Raw genomic sequence first — 20738 nt, 5'->3', positions numbered from 1 at the left:
AGAGAACAGACAACAGTTCTTACAACTAGCCCATGAGATACCTTTGGCTGGTCACTTGAGTTTCAAGAAGACCAAGGAAAGGCTCTCACTCTACTTTTATTGGCCAAAGATGGGGGCTGAAGTAGATAGATATTGTAAGAGCTGCCATACCTGCCAGACTTCTGGTAAGGTTGGTTCCAAGAATGTGGCACCTTTAGTGCCTCTCCCAGTTGTGGGAGTCCCATTTGAGAGGGTAGGGATTGACATTGTTGGTCCCCTTGATCCTCCAACCTCCTCAGGCAACAGGTTTATACTTGTTGTAGTAGACCATGCTACTAGGTACCCTGAGGCAATTCCTATGAGGACTGTTACAGCTCCGGCTGTGGCTAAGGCCCTCCTTGGTATTTTTACCAGGGTTGGGTTTCCTATGGAAGTAATCTCTGACAGGGGGTCAAACTTTATGTCCCACTACATGAAAGCCATGTGGAAAACCTGTGGAGTTACTTACAAGTTCTCAACAGCATACCACCCACAGACAAACGGGTTGGTTGAAAGGTTTAACAGAACCATGAAGAGCATGATAGGTGCTTTAGAGGAACCCCTTAAGAAAAAGTGGGACCTTCTACTGCCATGCCTTCTCTTTGCTTATAGAGAAGTCCCTCAGGAGGGAGTAGGTTATTCTCCCTTTGAGCTTCTCTATGGCCATCCGGTCAGAGGTCCATTGGCCCTGATTAAGGAGGGGTTGGAAGGTGCTCCTCCCCTCAAGCCAGTCAGAGTGACTGACTATGTGATAGGTCTCCGGAGGAGAATGTCACACATGATGGCAGAAGCAAGTGACAACTTGAAAGCTGGTCAAGCTCTGGTCAAACATTGGCATGACCAGAAGGCTAACATGGTTGAGTTTACTCAAGACCAGCTAGTTCTAGTTATGCTCCCAACAAGGCAGAGGGCCTTGCAAGACAAGTGGATGGGACCCTTCAAGATTGTGGGAAAACTTGGAGAGGTCAACTATCTGGTGGATCTGGGCAGACCCAGAGAAGCTCCTAGAGTCTTCCACACCAACAGACTAAAAGCATATATCTCCAGACCTGACCTAGGAGCCTTGCTTCTAGCTTCAGCTGCAGAGGAAGAAGAGAGTGAATCTCTCCCTGATCTCCTCAGAGGTGTGCCTTTAGATGAAAAAGTCGAAGGAGCCAATCTCTCTTCAGACCTGACACCTGAGCAACACGAGGAGTGCAAATCTATGTTAAATCAGTTTGCCCCCCTGTTCTCACTGTCACCAGGCTTGACCCCTTGGGGCCAGCACGATATACTCACTGGTGACTGTCTGCCAGTCAAAAGCAGAGGATACAGAATGTCAGAGCATATCAGAACCCACATCAAAGGAGAGGTCAAGAAGATGCTTGATCTCGGGGTAATAGAGCCCTCTACTAGTCCATGGTCTAGCCCAGTTGTGTTAGTACCAAAGGCAGGATCTAAAGACTTAAGATTCTGTGTGGACTATAGAGCTCTAAATGCAGTCACCAAGACTGATGCCCACCCTTTGCCCAGGACAGATGAGTTGGTGGATAAACTTGGTGCAGCCAAGTACCTCAGCACATTTGACCTTACGTCAGGCTATTGGCAAATAGCCCTGACAGACCATGCCAAGGAGAAGACTGCATTTTCAACCCCAGTCGGCTTGTACCAGTTTAAGGTCATGCCTTTTGGATTAAAAAATGCACCTGCCACATTCCAAAGGATGGTGAACCAAGTTCTGGCTGGGATGGAAGATTTCTGCATGGCATACTTGGATGACATTGCAGTCTTCAGCCACTCCTGGGAGGAACATGTGAGCCACCTAGGACATGTGTTGCAGGCCCTTGAACAGGCCCGTTTGACAATCAAAGCCAGTAAGTGCCAGATTGGTCAAAGTAAAGTGGTCTACCTTGGGCATGAGGTAGGAGGTGGAGAAATAAGGCCTTTGCTCAGCAAGATTGAAGCTGTGCAAAATTGGACAACACCAACTACTCAAACCCAAGTGAGAGCCTTCCTAGGCCTCACTGGGTATTACAGGAATTTCATTGAGAACTATGGGACCATAGCTTCTCCACTGAATGTAATCTCCTCTCCTAAATTCCCTAAAAAGGTAAAATGGAATGAGGAGTGCAATCAGGCCTTTGAAAAACTGAAGAGAGCTCTTTGCCAAGCTCCAGTATTAAGAGCTCCTGACTACCACCAAACTTTCATTGTACAAACTGATGCTTCCAATGTAGGTATAGGTGCAGTTCTAAGCCAACTGGATGAGAAGGGTAGGGAGCACCCCATTTGCTTCATCAGTAGAAAACTGAAGGATCCTGAGACAAGGTGGGCAACAATCGAAAGAGAATGCTTTGCTATTGTGTGGGCACTGAAGAAGTTTAGGCCATACTTGTATGGTTCTACTTTTGTTATTCAGACTGACCACCAACCCTTGAGATGGTTAATGCAAATGAAGGGGAAAATCCAAAACTATTAAGATGGTCAATCTGCCTGCAAGGGTTTGATTTCACCATTGAGCACAGGTCAGGGTGTCACCATCAAAATGCTGATGGACTCTCTAGGATGTATATCATCGACTAGAGGTATGAGGTTCATCCAGGAGTGGATTAAATCCTCCTGTCCCTTAGTCTGGGGGGGCGAGTGTTAGGGAGAATTCTCTGTTTAGGCTGAATTTCCCTACCTAGTGAGTCCCCCAGCAGCTTTGCTGGATTTCTGGGGTTTATTTTTTTCTCCTGCCAGGAGTGAGACTCTTTTACCCTCACTCTTGGGCATGTTGAAGTGTGTGATCTTGGTTAAAACCTTGTGTTGAATGGGCTATGGGGTCTTTTACTCCATAGGGCCTCATGTATTTTTGTGATGTGGGTTACACAGCACCCTCTGTGCAGTAACCCAGGGGTGTCCTAGGGACTCCCCATCATAGACTCCATACCCTGGGACTGACTACTGTCTCCCAGGGCATGTAAAGTCACCAAAGACTTTGCTAGTCTTGAATCCTGAACAGAACCAGTACAAACCATCATATTGTGGACGTACTGGCTGGGGCAATTCGATTGCCCCAGGGTCTGTTAGTCGAGGGGGCACGTCTCCGTCCCCCCTGATCGAGTTTTGGCTGGTGGCAGTGGAAACTACTTTTTATATTCGACCGCGAATATTTTCCTATGGGATTTCCCATTGTTTTAGGCTAACACATTTAATTATTTATTTACGGTAGCCTTAAACATACCGCCGGTTTATATATTTATTATTATAACTCCGGTTGGGATTTTTTGCCAAAACTTGATTCTAAAATGGCGTTGGTGTTCGCCTCTGTAACTCTGACCCAAAGTGGAGCCCTTTGTTCCACTTTTGGCGGGCTTCTCCACAGAAGCCCTCCAAAGTGGTGCCACTCTGTCTGGTGTACTTAGGAGGGGTGGAGGGGGATTTAGGCACCCTGGACTGAGTTACCTTGGTAACTCAAGTCGCACTCCGTCCTGATTGGCCCAAGTGGTGAGCCGGCCAGCTCACCACTTAGCATGTTTGAGTGACAGCTAGGCTGGGTGAATGGGGGTTTGCTGGATAAAAGCAGGGCTTTGGGGACTGGAACTTCAGAAGTCGCCACAGGACCAAGAATCCGACGAGGGAAGAGCTGAGCCGACCTGCTATGATGACACCACCCGGTGGAGCCCTGCTGAACCGTCTCACCACTTTTCCCAACGACCGAGGAGAACTCTTAACAGAGTGGCTCCTTCCCTTGACTGGTGGGGACAACCAGTTTTCACCTTCTTTTCGCTTCTTCGAGGTATCTCGTGGCCGCCTTGCCCGTGCCAAGCACCCCGGCAACAGGAATACCACACTTTTACCACTACCGCGAAAGTCGGTACAACCCTTTAACCGGAGGACTCCGCAGCTGGTTTCTTCCCGGGCAGTGCAACGACCTTCTTCTTCTGCTCGTCAGCGAGAACTTCCTCTCCCCTGACCGACGTCGAGCCTTGCTGCCACTGCCTGGAACAACTGCCACCGCTGGAGGATCCTTTCCGCTTAAGGTACCGTGTTCCGCCTGGCTTCCCTTGCCACCGACTGTACGGGGTAGATTTAGCCCCCGGCTTTCGAACCTGGGAGTGCCTGGGACACTCTGGCTAAACTTTCTAAGCCACTCTAAACTCTTTCTAACTCTTTGCAAGACTTTGAATCCCTAATAACAGTGTGATCTTGGGCACATGTTTGCTCCGGCTGCTCTAAGAGTGGGCCCTGCCTAGTGACTTTTGCTCACCTGTGACTTTGTACTTCTTTAAGCCTATTGCAAGTGTTCTGACCTTAGAGTGGTGTGTTTAACCTATTTCTGCTTTTTCTATCCCTTTCTTGAATCTACTAGAGTGTCATCTAACGTTAAGCACTCACCTCTGTTTGAACTATGTGGTGTTAACCTAGAGTTGTCTAGATAGGAGTAAGGGTTGAAACTGCTTTCATTATAACTGTGTTTGAAGTGTTTTTACTATATTTTGCTAGAGTGTTTTCAACTTATGTGTGTTTAATAAATAAATAACTATATACTTTTGAAACCAAGCTCTGGTCAGTGTTTGCTTGTGCTGTGGTGTTTGAGTACCTATTGTGTATACTTTACATACTGCCTAACTCTTCTTGAGGGAAGTCAGACTGCTCAGCCACAGCTACCAGGTAAATCTGGGTGGTACAGACTGCTACCAAGTGGGTTTACTGCTATACCTGTAGTCTTAAATCTTTTGCAGTGTTCCCCAAGGGAACTGCACAGGTTTCTGCCTAACAGTCCTGGTCAGGTGGAGACTGAGAAATGAAAACCAAAAAAAGGTGGGGGATAGATGCACTGCCATATATGTAACATTGGACCACCTTTTCTTTAATAAAAAGAGAATTGTGTAAATATTCATTCTGTGTGATGTGCACAAGTTGAGATATGGGAACTATTATGATTCCAGCCTTCTCATAAGATCCGAGGGGCAGGAAACTTGGTGAAGTGATAGATTGTGAAACTAATGTTTGAATTGGGAAGTGTCCCATTTGTAACTATTTTGTCTCAGGAGCAAATCGTGAAAAAGAATAGCTGCTCCCCAGGAAGACGTGCTGAAATAAAATTAGGATCTCCTAATTCGTTCGTAAAAAAAATATAGAACTCAAACATTTATAGGTTCATGCAGCTATCTGAAAAATTAGGGTAGCTACCATGTTGTGAGGTTTTTCAGCACAAAAAAAGGTAAACCTGTGTCATTTTGAGATGAGGAATCTTTCCCTTCCCTCAGCCTACATCATACTCACCCGCCGACTCCTGGTTCTATCAACATGCAATGTGCATATTGGTGGGAGGGTAAGAGAGAGAAAGCCAATCCATATTGTGGGAATTATTATAATGTGTAAGCGGCATCAGCCCTATATAATATCAGTTTTCAGTCTGAGAGGGATGGGTCCTGGATTCTGATTTCTGCTCCTGGAGTCTGATCTGATTCTGAACTCTAGCGAGGAACAACTAGCAGGGAGGCAAGGAGAGCTACCAAAACCATCAGGGTAAGCCTTGCATGGAAACCTGGGAGCCCTTTCTGAGAGAGACCTATCTGGAGGGACCTTGCTGTGAGAGAGTCCTTGTGTGAGCTGCCTACCAAAAGAGGGTCCAAAAAATCTGGTTGGCCTCCTGAGCTAAGAGTAGTGATCTCCCATGTAAGTAGATATCCCAAAGCTATCAATTGTGTGGGGAGCTCCCTGCCTTAATCCCTTTCCATTAGTGGGTAGGCGGGGGGTGAAACTGGGTAGACCCTTTGGACATTTTATTTTTAATTTTTTTTATTTATTGATTTTGATTATACGCCCAAACCCATAGGTGTCACGGCATAGGTTACAGTGTTGTAGACAAGAAAAGCTTTCTGGATACAGGGCAAAAGCATCAAGTGATTAGTACAAAAACAATGGCATTATGGTTACAGTGAGCTGGTTAAAACAGAGTTATATAATACATTTACAGAACATCTGTTACATCAGACATATCGTTGTGGGTAAAACTAAGATGCAGTTAGATTGGAATTTGTTAAATAGCCAGGTTTTTAGACGTTTCTTAAACTGGGTGTGGGAACGCTCATTGCTTATGTGAGTGAGTTCCATAATCTGGGGGCTGCTACAGGGAAGCTGGAATACCTGTCGGGGGGAAATTCTCCCGGGGTCGGCTGGGCCATCCGCGGACCTCCGGGCAGGGAGGCCCCAACTCCTCCCGCATATCCCAAAAATGTGTATGAGGCACACGCAAGAAGCAAGGTGGTTCTGCTCTTTATTAAACAACGGCAGGGATGGGTCAAGGATCGTACCCGTCCGTCCTGACTCTCTCGAAATTCGTGGGGCTCGCATGCCCTTTTTACCTCAGTATGACGCGCTACTTGCGTCACCTGGGAAAGTTAGCAAAAAACCTATCGTCACTCTGGATTGGTTCCTCGAGTGGTAGGGTTAGTATAGCATACGTATAGAGAATGCTGTTAGTGGTTAAGGGTCAGTCAGGTGGTATACTTGGGTTGTCCCTTCTATTAGATACATGAAAATTGTTACACGAAGACCCCTGATGATTGGCTAATGTTAATGGTGTCAGTGATAAGTGCCCCATGTTCTGATTGGTCCACTCGTGAGCCCCCCAGTCTGGGACCATCGTTGTTCCCAGCTCGCATGCACCTGTCATTTGCAACAATATGTAACTATGTGTTTGTGCAGACAATGCGTGGATTTGTTCATATGCTTGAGGGCAGACTACTCCCACCGCAGCAGATGTCCATTGAGTCGCTTCATTGTTGCTGCCTGTGTCTCAAAATGTGGGACCCAGGCGCCTCCTCCCTCCTGGGTCTGGCACCCTGTCAGGTTCGGCTTGGTCACGTGAGGAGAGACCGTGGTTGAGGCAGAATTCTGCACATTTAATGTTGCATTTTCCACTGTGTGTCTGGCTTAGTTTGCAGGTGTGACCTTGGCTTCGGCTTGTGGCATGCGAGTTTGCAACATTGTTCCCTTGGCTGTCCGTTCTCGCCGGGCTCATTCTGCAGGGTCAGCAATTGTACTCTTGCTCGTTCAATGTTAATGGAGGCTTTTGCATGCGGCCTACTTGGGCCTGGTGCATAGGTGGGGATGTTTGATGCACGGCACTTTAAGTTACGGTATCATATTGCTTTATCCCCAGTATCATGTCTTCGTTATATTTCTCATCGAAATGCATGGGTTAGGAGAAGCGTCAGCAAGCATTTTAGATGAGTTTGTTGTGCGTCTTGCGTTTCTGCATTTTGAAAAACCTATGTGAAAAATAATAAAGATGCGCGTCAGTGAGTGTGTCTGTCACCTACGTCATAGCACTGAATATGTTCTTCGTGTGGATTGGTGTGGGAGTGTCCAGTGTGCATGTTTGCACGGGTGTTCTGACCGTTGGCTAGGTCGTCATGGCATCTCTAACGATGTGTTTATTTACTGTTGAATGGTTCAGTCGAGTTCATCCATGCCGCAGGTGTCGGCTTGGGCAGGGCAGGCTGGTGGGCAGGCTGGTGGGCACATCCGTATGTTCCTGTACCAGGGTATTTGGTCGTCTGGTAGATAGGCAAACTCCTCTCGTGGTGGGTGTCTGGGCCGCGATCCTCTAGGCCAGGGGCGTGAGGGGATTGGTGGGACTCTTTTGTCCCATTCTCCCACTTCAGTCCCCCCTCTGGTCGACTTGTCGACCACAAACATATCTTTTTCCTTATCTCCTCTTACTCTCCATATTTTAGTTACTCCTCCCAAGTGTCCATAGTAGTTGACATGGTCTTCAAATGACCAATACATATATACACATGTTCCTCCAGGTGTGCAGTATACCCATTTCCCTATGTAGCTCCTTGGGTTTCTTGGGTTTTCGAGCTTCACAGATGGTGGGTCCAGGTGGTTGGTGATGATCTGTTTGCGCAGTTTTTCTCTTTCTTTTATTATTGTGTCTGTGTGCTGGCCATCATCTGTCGGCATCAAGGGGTGCATACCAACCATTTCGATCATTTCGTCTGTAGTGCGTACCTTCCGGGCCTTCCAAAATCTTATTATGATCAGTGCAGCTCCAGCCAGTATTATGCATCCAACTATAATCTTCAGTCCGTCCGACAGCCAAGATGGCATCCATGACCATAACATTGAAAGCCAGCTGTCATCCTTCTTCACTCCTTTACTTTCTTCCATCATTTTGGAGTGCATCTGGGCCAGTTGTGGTACTGCTTCTGTCAGTGTACCATTGTCAGCATCGTTAGCAGGAATAAATGTGCAGCATGATTGTCCTATCTTTGTGCAAACTCCTCCTTCCATTGCTGTAAGGAGATCTAATACATATCTGTTCTGTAGTGCTACCATCCTCACTGCTCGCAGTTCCTCTTTTATTGCGTTGAATCCATTTACTGTAGAATTAATTGTCATCATTAGCTCCCATCGAGTTATCTGGAGCCATTTTGCGTTTGCGTAAGCTTGTATTCCCGGATGTATTATTGACGAGAAGAACATTGCTGCTCTGCTGAATAGTCTGTGTTCTGGAGGGATTGAAGTGAGTGCTGTTTCCGGCCTTCCCCATAGGTAATTTCCTGTCAGAGGTTCTCCTTGTCTCTTCTTTCTATTCAGGACATTGTTGTTGTTGATGTTTTCGTTCTCTGACCCCTTCTGAGGTTTTACAGATCTCTTCTTCCTCTTGTTTCCTTCATCCATTTTAGGGAAGTTCGCCATGTTCACATGTTTCTGGGGCACCACTAGTGATGGTACATTAACGTGTACCATTGTGCATATACCATTCCACAGAGGGGGCAGTGTGTGGTATGCCATGTTTCTGCATGCCCAGTAATGGTCCATTAATACTGCTGTTCCTGCTCCCCCCTCAGGTAACTCTATCACCTTGCACAGTTGGTGTTGTATCCCACGTCCACTTCTCCTCTATGTTGGTAGCATATCTTAGGTGCAGACAGCGGCAGTATGCTTATTGGGTCTTCATCCTTCTCCATCCACGTCAGCATGGGTACGTACTTGCCCCAAATCGTCCAACATATGTTATTGTGTTCATCAATAGTTGTAATATTTTCTCTTGTTACCATGTTGCTGCCAATCACTCCTATGTCCCATTTGTTGTCCATGTACACCTTCCCTGTTATTGTTACCAGTGGTCCTTCCCAACATCCTTGTTTACCAGGAACTTCAGTGGCGTACCAGTCACATGGTAGGTATTGTAGTGTTACTTTCTTCGTTTCTCCCTTTTCAGGACCACTTGTCATGTATCTGAATGCTTCAGCATGCAAACTGCTCTTGTGGTAACTCAAATAAGTCTTGAGGAAGTTGTTTTCGTATGGATACGTGTCTCACATTTTCCACACCAGTCTCACCACCGTCCCTTGAAATCTCCCTTTCGTTTGGAACAGTGCCAGGTATATTATACATTGTGCTGTCTTTTCATCTATTTCCGTGGCAACGAATGTTCGAGAAGCGCTCATGGCGTATGGGATCAATGAGCAGACGTAGCAGCTGTCTTCTGTTGTCTGCTTACCTATTTGGGTCATGTGTTGGTACCACATGTTGTTCGAGACGTGTGCTGAATCTGTTATGTAATTATCAATACCTTTATTATCTGAGTATGTGCTGCGTTTAACTCTATATTTCCCTTATGTGGAGGCTTGCTAGTACCACCTGACGTAACACCTGTTGCAGCCGTGGGTGGGGGTACATTAGGTTTGGGTACAGCCAAAATATTGATAGCATATCTTTTCTGCCATACAGAGGCAGCCAAAAACCCAGTGATCATCAAAATCCCTATCATCTTTATTACAGAAGCTAGTCTCACCGGCATTTTGCTCTTACCTTGCTGCAGTCCGGCAGCTTATTCTTGCGACGTTAAAGTTGCCCGCCTGAAAATTCTCAATAGGCTTGTTATTAGTGTTAGTTGTTGTTTTCAAGCTCTCCCTATCAAGTAGTCGTTCAGTGCCCAGGTGAAGAGCTGTTCCCACGCCAATCTAAGTGATCTGTCTCTTAGGGCAGGCAAGTGTTGGTGAAGATGGGGCATTGATTGTTCTATGGCCAAGATAAATGCTGTGTAGTAGACACGTACCCTCCTTCTTTTTAGGTACTTTGGCCTTTTTATGTGATAGACAAATTGGTGTGATAGGGCTTCAGGGTAGTTATCGTCTGAGGGTAGCATCTACTCCTGGGCAGTGTACTTTATTAGTTATCTGTTTTCTTAGCAATACAATAATACGCGGTAACTGCATGTGCGAGAAAGAAAAAAGAGAACATTCAAGTGTTTACATGTGTATATGTGCAAGACAATGTCCTTCAATTGGGTGGTTACTGTAGTGGGTAGGAGGTCGATGGGCAGAGGGTTTTGGGGTTCAACTGGCTGAAGTCTCTTTACTCTTTGATCGTGTGACCATGGGGTGGGCGGTATGGGAATTACCAGTTTCTATTTCAGTGGTTGTCTCTGGGGAATCTGGGGGGTGGCAGGGTATGGAGACACTTATGTCGTCAGCTGTGGTAGAACTCTCTTCCTCCGTGGGTGACGCTGTCGTTGTTCTTCCAATGGCCCTGTCGGTGACGCTAGGGCAGGTCTGGAGTTTGCAGATCTTTACGTCGTGTAGGTGATTCCAAGCGCGCTTATCCTGCAACTTTACTGCTCTCATAGATACCTCCTCTACAAGGTGGGGACCAGTGAAGCGTGGGCTGTTCCACTTTCTATTGAAAATGCGGAGTAGCACGTGGTCACCTTTAGCAATTTTGCACAGTTTTTCCTTTTCCGATCCTTGGTCCTCGTCTTCTTGTTGATAACTCTTAGACCCGCCCCGTGTGCGCTCGAGCTGTTGAGACACAAACACTACACTAGTAATCAAAGAAGACACATATTGGTACATTTCATCACCAAGAACAGTTGCAGTATTTTCATACTCTGTGAACGCTCTTGATGTTGGTGTTAGAGGAAGGCGCATTTGACGTCCGGTCACCACCTCGTGAGGAGTGAGGTGGTGGTCGAAGCCTGGTCTATTCCTCAGCTCAAATAGAGCTAGCGGAAGGCAATACAACCAACTCTTCTTTGTTGTTTGCTGTATCTTTGCAATTGCCTCCTTCAGTAGGCCATTCAGGCGTTCGCATACACCGTTGGCCTGCGGGTGATATGCACATGCAAATTTATGCTTGATGTTCAGTAAGGATGTGATGTGCTGGAACATTTCATTAGCGAAATGCGGGCCGTTATCCGACCGCAGTACCTCGCACACTCCCCACCTGGGGAAAACCTCCCTCACTAAAAATTTAGCTGCTCTAAATGCATCTGGATGTGAGCAGGGTCCTGCCTCAATCCACCTGGAGAATGGGCATACCACTACAATCATGTACCTATTTCCTTGACATACGTTGATCATATCAACGTAATCAATATGGATGTGCAGGAAGGGTCCCTCTGGCCGGGGTATAGTACCTTTTATCACTTTCAGTGTGTGACCGGCCGTAAACTGTTGACATGTGAGACAATTTGCTGATAAAATTTGTCACATGGGAATTTAACTCGGGACAGAACCAATCTTCCCTAATTCGTGCTGCAATAACTTCCTTGCCTGTATGGGCTGGGTGGTGGAGTTGGCTCAGGGCTGTGTTCAATAGTGCCAATGGCATTACCATCTTTCCAGTGTTACCCTGGCGTCATAGTGCGTCAGTTGGCGACATTGTACATCCTCTTTTTACCCATATTTCTTTTTCTGCCATTGGTGCAGCCGCCTGTAACTCCATTATCTGTGTGGCTGGGAGATGAGTGTATCCTTCTCTTATCAACATCTCTTTAGCTATCCCCCTCCCTATCCCTCTCTCTGACTCTGGGGGGTTCCATATCTCACCAAAATATGCAGCATACTTCGCATGTGCGCCTGCTGCTGCATTTCCTTTTGAGATATGATCTTCTCCATTAGTGTGTGCGGTACATTTGACCAAAGCTAATTCTTGGGGGTCATTTGTTACTTCAATTAATTCAGCTAATAAGAGAGCATGTTGCACTGGGGTGCCGTCAGCTCTCCTAAACCCTCTTCTCCTCCATTTGGACAATCCTGAGTGGACAGTATACGTGACATATGCGCTGTCGGAATATATAGTCACTTTTTTTGTCAAAGCTTTCCTTCAACGCCAAGATCAGTGCAACCAATTCTGCTGCTTGAGCAGAGTAATGTTGTGGTAATTGACCACTGCGGCCCCAGTTCTCCTTATCCCATCACTTTGGTCTATTATTGAATACCCATCAATGAACAAGAGCTCTCCTCCATTTAGCGCGTCCTCTTCAACTTTTCTAGTACATGAGTACATTTCGGTAGTCTGCGTACAATTATGTGCATAGTCGCCTTCCTCAATGACTTCCGCTATAAACCTTGCAGGATTAACTGTGCTGCATCTAACAATTGATAATTCTGGTCTAGATAAGATGATCTCATAACCTGACGCCCTCTGCGTGGTTAGTGTGGACTTAGGCTTGTTCAATATTGCAAATAGTGCATGTTCCACAAATAGTGTGGTTGGGCACCCCATTGTAATTGATGATGCTTTCTCTACCGCGAAGGCAGCTGCGGCGAGACCTTGTTCGCAAGGGAAATGTCCTAACATTACAGGATCCAAGTCACCGCTGTAAAATGCTACTGGTTTGTAACCCATGCTTGTTTTTTGAGCCAACACTGCTTTCATTACTGCTGAGTCGCAATGTGAAAATATAAAGAATTGTCGTTCATAATCTGGGGTGGCCAGTACCGGAGCAGTTGATATTGCATCTTTCAGTTCATCAAAGGCCTCTTTCATTTCCATTGTCCACCCCAATTTTTTCTCCCCTTTGTTAGCTTCTCTTAATGCCTCAAGTAGGGGTCCTATGTATGAGCTGTAATCAAATACCCATGCTCTACAGTAGTTGCACAGTCCCAGGAACTGCTGCAGTTCCCTCACTGTTTGTGGCAACGGCGTTTTTGATATGGCCTGTGCTCTTTGTGGTGCAATCTTTCTTCCGTATTGGGATATGAGCTGACCAATGTATAGTACCTGTTCCTGACAGTACTGTAACTTTTCTTTGTCTACCTTGTAACCCTTTTCAGCCAATATTGTCAGCATCTTCAATGAGTCCTCTCTGCATTTTTTTCGCTTGTGCTGCAAATTATTATATCGTCAACATACTGCAACACTGTGCTTTCCAATTCAATGTTTCCCAAGTCCATCTGTATTACTCTGTTGAAAATTGAGGGTGACTCGCAGTACCCTTGTGGCAATCTGGTGTGTTTCCATTTTGTGTTTCTGTACGTGAAGCTTGTTAGATCTTGTGAGTCTGGATGCAGGGGTATTGAGAAAAAGGCATTTTTGAGGTCAATCACTGTAAATCGTGATGCCTCTGCTGGAATGCCACACAATATTGTGGCCGGGTTTGCTGCTATGGGGTATTCTGCTTCCACTATGTTGTTCAAGGGCCTGAGGTCCTGGATGAAACGCCAAGACCCTCCTTTAGCTTTGCGCACTGGATATACGGCTGTGTTACATGGTGATTCTGATGGTACCAATATGCCATTATTTATAAGGGCCGTTATTGTTTCATATATGCCCTCATCTGCCTCTTTTGATAGTGGGTATTGCTTCACTCTAGGGAGTATTGCACCTTTTTTCAATTTTATTCTTACTCCCCCTATACTCTTTATGCACCCCACGTCATAGGGACTAGTAGTCCATAATGATGTTGGGACTTTTGCCATATCCTCCTCAAAGAAGGGAACTGGGGTGGATGTGGGTGTTTCAAGTGCCATTGCAATTTTCTGTGCCACTTGTTTGTATGTCACTCTTAGCCATATTTCTACACTCATCATAAATACCATTTCACCTTCTTCCTTTTCTTCTGAAAAGAGCTCCTCGTCTGACACCTGGGTGAGCCTGCATCCCTCAGCTAGGGCTATCACTGCCCTCCATGCTCTTCCTTCCCTGTCTTGGGCATGTACTGCGATATAATCAGCAGTTGCTATAATGCTCTCCATGCTCACTGAAATCACCTTTCCTTCTGGTTCATTGGCTGGTGTTTCTGGTCTAAACAAATAGGCTGTTGGCCTCCTCCAGATCTTTCCTTCTATTCCTGGCATCCATGCGAATGCCATGTCTGTTCCGTACTGGAACAGTTTGCCATCTACTGGCTCAGCCCTAATCACTGTCTGTCCACAGTATGCTTGCATAATTTGTCGTGCAGTGAGCATGTTTATTCCAGGAGTGGATCAAATTATGCCGTCCTCCGTAAAGGAGATCGTCATATTCAACCTGCTCATTATGTCTCTCCCGAGTTTGTTTACTGGTGAGTCCCTAGAATATAAAAGCGGGACGGACATGTCATAATCCCCTATCTATAAGGGAATGCTATCAGTAAAGGGAACCAACCCCCTAACCCCAGAGAATCCTTGGGTGTTCATGGCCTCACCTGACATCTTAAATTGACCTTCCCTTATGCAAGACCGGGTCGCCCCGGTGTCAACAAGGAATGATAATTTTTTGTCACCTATCGTTACCTCTATGCGTGGTACCTCCGCACTATTAGGTGTTACCGACAGGATGGGACACACCAAGGCCATCTCTGGGCTGTCCTATTGTGAGTATAATGATTGACCACTTCCTGTGTAAGGGTTGTGTCCCAGGACCGTCACCCTTCCCAGTTGTGTTTGCTGTAGTTGTGTATTGGTAGAGGTTATTTTATGGTCTTGAATTTGGGCAGGTTGCTGTACTTGCTGCACTTGAGGTTGTTGTGTATCGCTACCTGTTGTTGTGGTAGTGAATATGTCTGTGGCTGTTGTTGTGTTACTAGTTGGTGCTGCACATTTCCCGGTTGCAGTGCCTGCTGTTGTTGGATGCCCTGCTGTTCCCTTGTAGGCCCTTGTTGTCCCTGTTCTCCCCATGCTGGTGTGCAGGGTCTCATTCTACATGTGCGTGACATGTGCCCTAGTAATCCACAAATCCAACACACCGGTGGTTCCCTGTTCTGCCATGGAAAGCTCCCTGAATTGTCCTGGTATACTGGTTGCCCGGTGGGGTAGAAATTTCTGAATCCTCCCCCTTGCTGTTGTGTGTTATAGCCGTATCCCCTCCCCCCTCATCATTCCTCCCCTTCCCCTGTTATAATTATAATATCCAGCTCCTGGTGTTGAGTATCCTCCTCCCATGTTTGTCGTGTATGGTTGGGGTGGTGGCAGCTGTTGTGCTACAATCTGTGATGATTGTATTTGGGAGGGATCTTGTGCAGCCACTACTTGTGTGGGGTTTCGAGTCATTGTTGTAGGTATAGTTATTAGTGCACCTTCCATCGTTATTTTGGAAGTTTTTTCTGTACCAATTTAGCCTCTTCCGCTTTTCTATCCTCTTCCTTTTGTTTCATCTTTTCTTGCCATGTCCTACAATGATGTACTATCGTCAGTTGTATTTCTGGCCATGCTTTTGCTTCCATCCCCACTATCTTCTTCAGTTGTTTCTGAACTGCTTCTGGGAGCCCTTGTATTAGTATATGATAGAATATTGCTGGTGATTTGTCCCATTGTTCTCTAGTTTCCATACGCCACTTCTCTTGAATTTCCTGGATATAATCAACAGGATCTTGGTTCTCACGCATCTTGCGTGATGTAATTGCTCCTATGTCTGATGTGTCTGGGTACTGTACCTTCAGCGCTTGCCATAATGCATGTCTGCAGTTTGCGAATGGTGCCCCATCGTGTGATGTGTTTGTTATTGTGACCCCGGGGAAGCCTGCTCTCTTCCAGATGTCATCTGCTGCATCCCCCAATATTGATATTAGAAGGCCCTTTACATCCCCCACTGCCAGTTTCTGTCCTGCGGTGTGTTTTTCCATTTCATTTATCCATTTTCCCGCACCTCCACTTAATGATGGGAGCCTGCACTTTATATTTTCCTTGTCTGCATGCTTCCAAGGGACGTATTGTGGTCTAACCCCTCCCCTCTCCAGAAGTGGCATTAAGTTGTGTCCTGTTTGACCCCCTGGGTTCCCCAAAGTCGAGTCCGTGTACCCCTCCTCTTCTTCCGTGTCGTCTACATCATCAATTGTGTCCATGTTTCCAGTGCTTTAAGTGGGGTAAGAAATTGAGGGGGAGCCCTCATTTGGGGGCATGGCTGCCATTGTGGGCGTGGCCTAAAAGTGCACAAATCAGTAATGTGCGCAAGCAAATATATAAATGTATTTGAGCATTTATATATTTGTTTGCGTACTACTGTGGTTTGTGATTTTTCAAGCATTCTTTTATATACATAGCAATGTAACATATGTCTATGTTTATAAAAGACGGCTTGAAACGTAGGCATCTTTTATAAAGCGTTGAGGACGGACAAAACCCAAGGTGGCTTTGTCCGTCGACAAAGCGTTATAAAAGATGCCTTAAATTGTGTACGATTCAAGCAGTCTGTTATAAACATAGAAATAGTTCTACGTGTATAAAAGATGGCTTAAACGTACACAGTTGAAGGCATCTTTTATAAAGCCTTGCCAAAGGAGAAAGGCGCCTCGGGCTCAGTCATCTCAGAGATCACAGACCCCGAACCGTCTTTCACCCTCTGCGAACCCGCGGGCTCCGTGATCTAATCTGCATATTAGATCATGGAGCCCGCAGGTTCGCTGAGGGTCAGTGACCTGGCGAGGGAAAACTAAGGGACTCTAGTCTAGCTTCCTCTGATGGCCCCTCAGATGAGGGGTCATCAGAGAAAGTTACAGTGACTGACGGAAGTGCCATCCAGTCACAGCAGCGCTGTGCCTGGCTGGCACTTCTGTCAGCTTGCCTGACGTTAAAGTGGCGGGCGCATCTCCCGTCATGGCTGGATAATGCGTCCTGCCATGGCGTGGTGGGGCCAGGGGCCCCTGGCAGGGCTCTGGCTCAGCCCTGCTTTTTGGAGACTGCTGGGGCCCGGCCCTGGCTGGCCCCAGCCCACTTAAAGCACTGTGCGCTGTGGCCTAGAAATGCATCTTACAGACTTGGAAAAGCGCTGGCCCGCCCAGCATGAATAACTTCCTTTGGGAATTGACATACGTTAATGAATCTGAAGAACAATTTTTCCTGACCCAGCCTACTGCGAGCAGGCCTAAGGATATATGGGGCCCCTTCAGAATGTATTTATGTGACATGGTTTCTGACAATGACGAGTATCTGTAATCTTTAATGTCTTAATGATGTATCATCCTATTGTGAATTATTTGCGGTTTGATGTGCTAAGTGCTTTGTATCTCTTGTGACCACCAATAAAAAGAGTTTAAAAAAAAAAAAAGGTCCTGTCGACTATGAAAGACACTGAAATCTGTCAAAGCCACCGCACCATCTGCGGCTCATACTACCTTGTAGTTGACCACAACGTCTACAGTGTCTGTGCTGGCAGCGCTTCCACGCCTTTCATACCCTGTACCAGGGATTGGGTTGCTGGTTCAACCAGTGATAGTGGAACCTATCCTGTCTTCCTCTGATGAAGAGGGTGAGGAGGGTATAATGTCCCCCCCCCCGTTCTACTCCTGAGGAGGCCAACACACCACCATAAAGACTTGTCTCACCAGAAAGGAACCCAAGCCTTGCCAGGGTACCAAACCACCACCAGAGCCTAGGAAATCAAGCCATATAAGGCTGCCTGCATTGCCATTATTGGTGCCAAACCCTACAAGGGATATCTCTATAGACATGTTCACCACCTCACTACACTAGTGTCAGTGCCTTAAGTGGCACTACAAATCGAGCCGGGGCTCATCGAGGGGTGTGGCCTAACAACGGGGGTCTTCAGGGCCCGTTAGGCCACGCCCCCTTGACGAGCCCCGGCTCAATGGGCTACTGTCACCCCTGCCAGGCAGCCTTTTGTAGAGATTAGCACACTCTCCCCAATGGAGGAGAGGGTGCTGATCTCTGCATTTATTTTGTATAGGCTTGCCTGGCAGGGGACAGCGCCTCGCCTATTCAGCCTTAATGGTGGCGCTGCCCCTCGCCAGCTGGGGAGGGGCAGCATCACCATTATGGCTGAAAGGGTGAGGCCACTGGAAGCGGAGGCCTTTTTCCTAAAGACTGAAACTCCCGCGAATCCGCGGGAACTTCAGTATTTAGAATGCAAGGCCTCTGCTTCCAGCGGCCTCACGTTTTCTCCATAATGGTGGCGCCGGCCCACGTGCATCACTTGATTAAAGGGATGCCTCGCAGGTGCGGCGCCACCATTATGGCTAAAAGGCATTTTTTTCTGAATCCTGAAGCTCTCGCTCACGAGCGAGAGCTTCAGGCTGTAGAAAGAAAATGCCTTTTTGTGTAGTGGCGGGGGCTGCCAGGGGAGATTAGTGGGCCCCGGCAGGGCCCTGCCTCAAAACGAAATTTCGGAGCCTGCCGGGGCCCAGCCCCGGCAGGCCCCGGCCCACTTAAAGCCCTGCATGTTTCCCCTGCTCGTAGCTGTTTCTCCCCCATCTCTTCCCCTTCTTTTATCATTTCCTTTATTTGATGTGGGCGTGTGTATTCATTCTACCTGCCTGCGTCCAGGGAGATCTCTAAGCCTGCCTGCATAGGGTGTGAGTTCGTGAGGGGTGGGTGCGGGTGTAGGTGGGCATGTTGCACGGGATGAGTGTGGGGTGGTGGAGCATGTTGGACGGGATGATGAGGGTGTAGCTGCACGTGTCTGCCTTCCCGCCATTCCTTGCTCTTCCCCCTCACTTCCCTCAAGTTCTTCCTTTCTCCTGCAGGCCCATGGTGATTCTCTATTTGTCCGGGTGATGTAAAATTTATCTAGGCTTTCCCTTTCACTATTTCTTCCTTCCTTCTCCATTCCTTCTTCTTCCTCACTACAAAAGTCATCCAGGAGTGACAACCCCCAATCTGTCTTTTTCCCCCTAATCGTTACTGTTTTTAAGTCTATTAGATCCGTTCCTCCCGTTTCTTCTTTACCAATTGCTCCCCTTTGTGCTGATGTTGTTGCTACTTCTGTGTCTCTGCGTACATACCTCCTTACTTCACTCTCCCCTCTCCTATCTTCTCTTTCCCCTTCTTTTTTCTCCGCTATTTCTCTACCAATTTCCTCTCTTTTCTTTATTAATTCCTCCATTACTTCACTACTCATCTTTTCCAATATCCTTTCTTCTTCTCTCTTCCTTTCCCATCTCGCTCTTTCCCGCTCTAATATACTCTCTATCATCCTCCCTTCTTCGTATTTCTTTGTCGTGTCTGATATTATTCTCCTCTTCCATATTTCCATTTCTTTTTCTTTCTCTTCTTCCTCTCTTTTCTTGTCACGCAGTGCTGTTCTGGATACCCTTTCTGCTACTGCCTTTACCCTTTCGGCTTCTCTCTTTTGCTCCTCAGTCCGTTCCCTAATTTTTTCCAATTCATTCTTACTTTCTTTCCTTTCCCGTGCTCTCTCTCTTTCCTCTCTCTCAAGCTGCTTGATCAGTGCATTCTGCTCATCCCTTAATTCTGCTAATAGTTCCTCCAAAATCTCTTCCTTTTGTCGTAACAGCTCTTCCTCTTTCATTTCACTCTTTCTGGTATTATCCTCGTCCATTTTCCTTACTACCTCCTTTTCTTCTCCTGTTAATGAACCTCGTAATTTTAATAATACCTGCGCCGCTACCCACTCATCATGTCCTATTGCCGCGATCTGTTCTTCGCCAGTCCTCCCCTCCCCTGCGGGCATCTTCGTACGAGCTGATCCCGTCGTACTAGTCTGCTCCCCTCCCGTGTGGCCACCTGTAGCTGTATATGGTGGCGGGCTGTATGCTGGGTTCGAGTACCCCTCAGCCGCCCTTGATTGTTCTCTTACTATTTCTTGTAGTTCTGTTAAAGGATATAACCCCCCTTCCTCCTTTTTCACTACCTTCGCTAGGGGCATATCGTCGCTCTGTTCCTTTTTTATTTCCTTATCGTTTAGGTTGTTACTCTTTTCTCCTCCCTCTTGTACGTTCCCCGTGTTCTGTGTGCCTTCACTCTCTTTTTCCCCATTCTCTTCTTCCTCCTTAATCTTCTTCGCTTCCGTTGTTTCCCCCATAGTGAACATTCCGTTTGGTCCTGGTCGGGACCCTTGGAACATCCTCCATAAGTTAAACACCTCCACGTGGTGTGTCAACTTCTTCCCTTTGTATGTGTTATGCAGATGGGTTAATAGTGAATGTTGGGTATATGGATCGAAACTGCCATTAGGTGGCCATGGTGTCGTCATTTTGTTGTCCGTCCCCTGTGTCCATACTATGCTGTATTTGATCAGTTTCTCCCTATGGGGTGACAGTGTTTTACATATATGCTGTAGCGGGGTGGTGAGGGTGTTCCCCCACCCTCCCGATCCTGTCCCGTATGATATAGTAGCACTTCACTTGTTATCCTACCCCTATTTGGTAGCGGTTATCTTGCTAACAGTGTACGCTATACAATCTTAGATCTTTACCTGGCCCGGTAATTTTGGGGACTTGCGATTGTCCGCTAAGGAAAAATAGTAAAATATAGCATTTGCATTTGTATATTCTTGTCTTTCTTTTCTTCCTTTACCAAACACCTTTATGGCCCCCTACGGCCGAGGCACATGTATCCCCCTGCGGCTGCGTGCCCTGTGTGACGTTCTTATACAGCCGTCCCACTTCGTTTTACCCCTCCTCCTCTTTCTTCGCTTGTCGTAGCCGGCGTTCTCCATCCGCGGCCACGTCCCCCTTTTCACCCTGCCCCGATCTACTCGTTACCGTTTATCTCCGTCTCCACTCCCTTACCATTATTCTCTTCCCCACCACTCTCCGAAAAATGCCTTGT

The 20738-nt window shown here is 46.9% G+C and overlaps 1 protein-coding gene across 1 annotated transcript in view; it reads right to left on the bottom strand.

The window, feature by feature from the left end:
* The window catches only part of LOC138453830 (vomeronasal type-2 receptor 26-like), a 341447-nt gene that overhangs the window by 258950 nt on the left and 61759 nt on the right, over nt 1-20738 (bottom strand). The window contains exon 3 of the mRNA XM_069606996.1: nt 19131-19169. Within this exon, the coding sequence (XP_069463097.1) occupies nt 19131-19169 (39 nt within the window). The remainder of the gene's footprint in view (nt 1-19130; nt 19170-20738) is intronic.

The sequence above is a fragment of the Ambystoma mexicanum genome, chromosome 4p, assembly GCF_040938575.1.
Source record: "Ambystoma mexicanum isolate Mex_15411 chromosome 4p, UKY_AmexF1_1, whole genome shotgun sequence".
NCBI classification, from domain to species: domain Eukaryota; kingdom Metazoa; phylum Chordata; class Amphibia; order Caudata; family Ambystomatidae; genus Ambystoma; species Ambystoma mexicanum.
The sequence above is the reverse complement of the archived record's forward strand: the minus strand, read 5'-3'. Positions and strand labels throughout refer to the sequence as shown.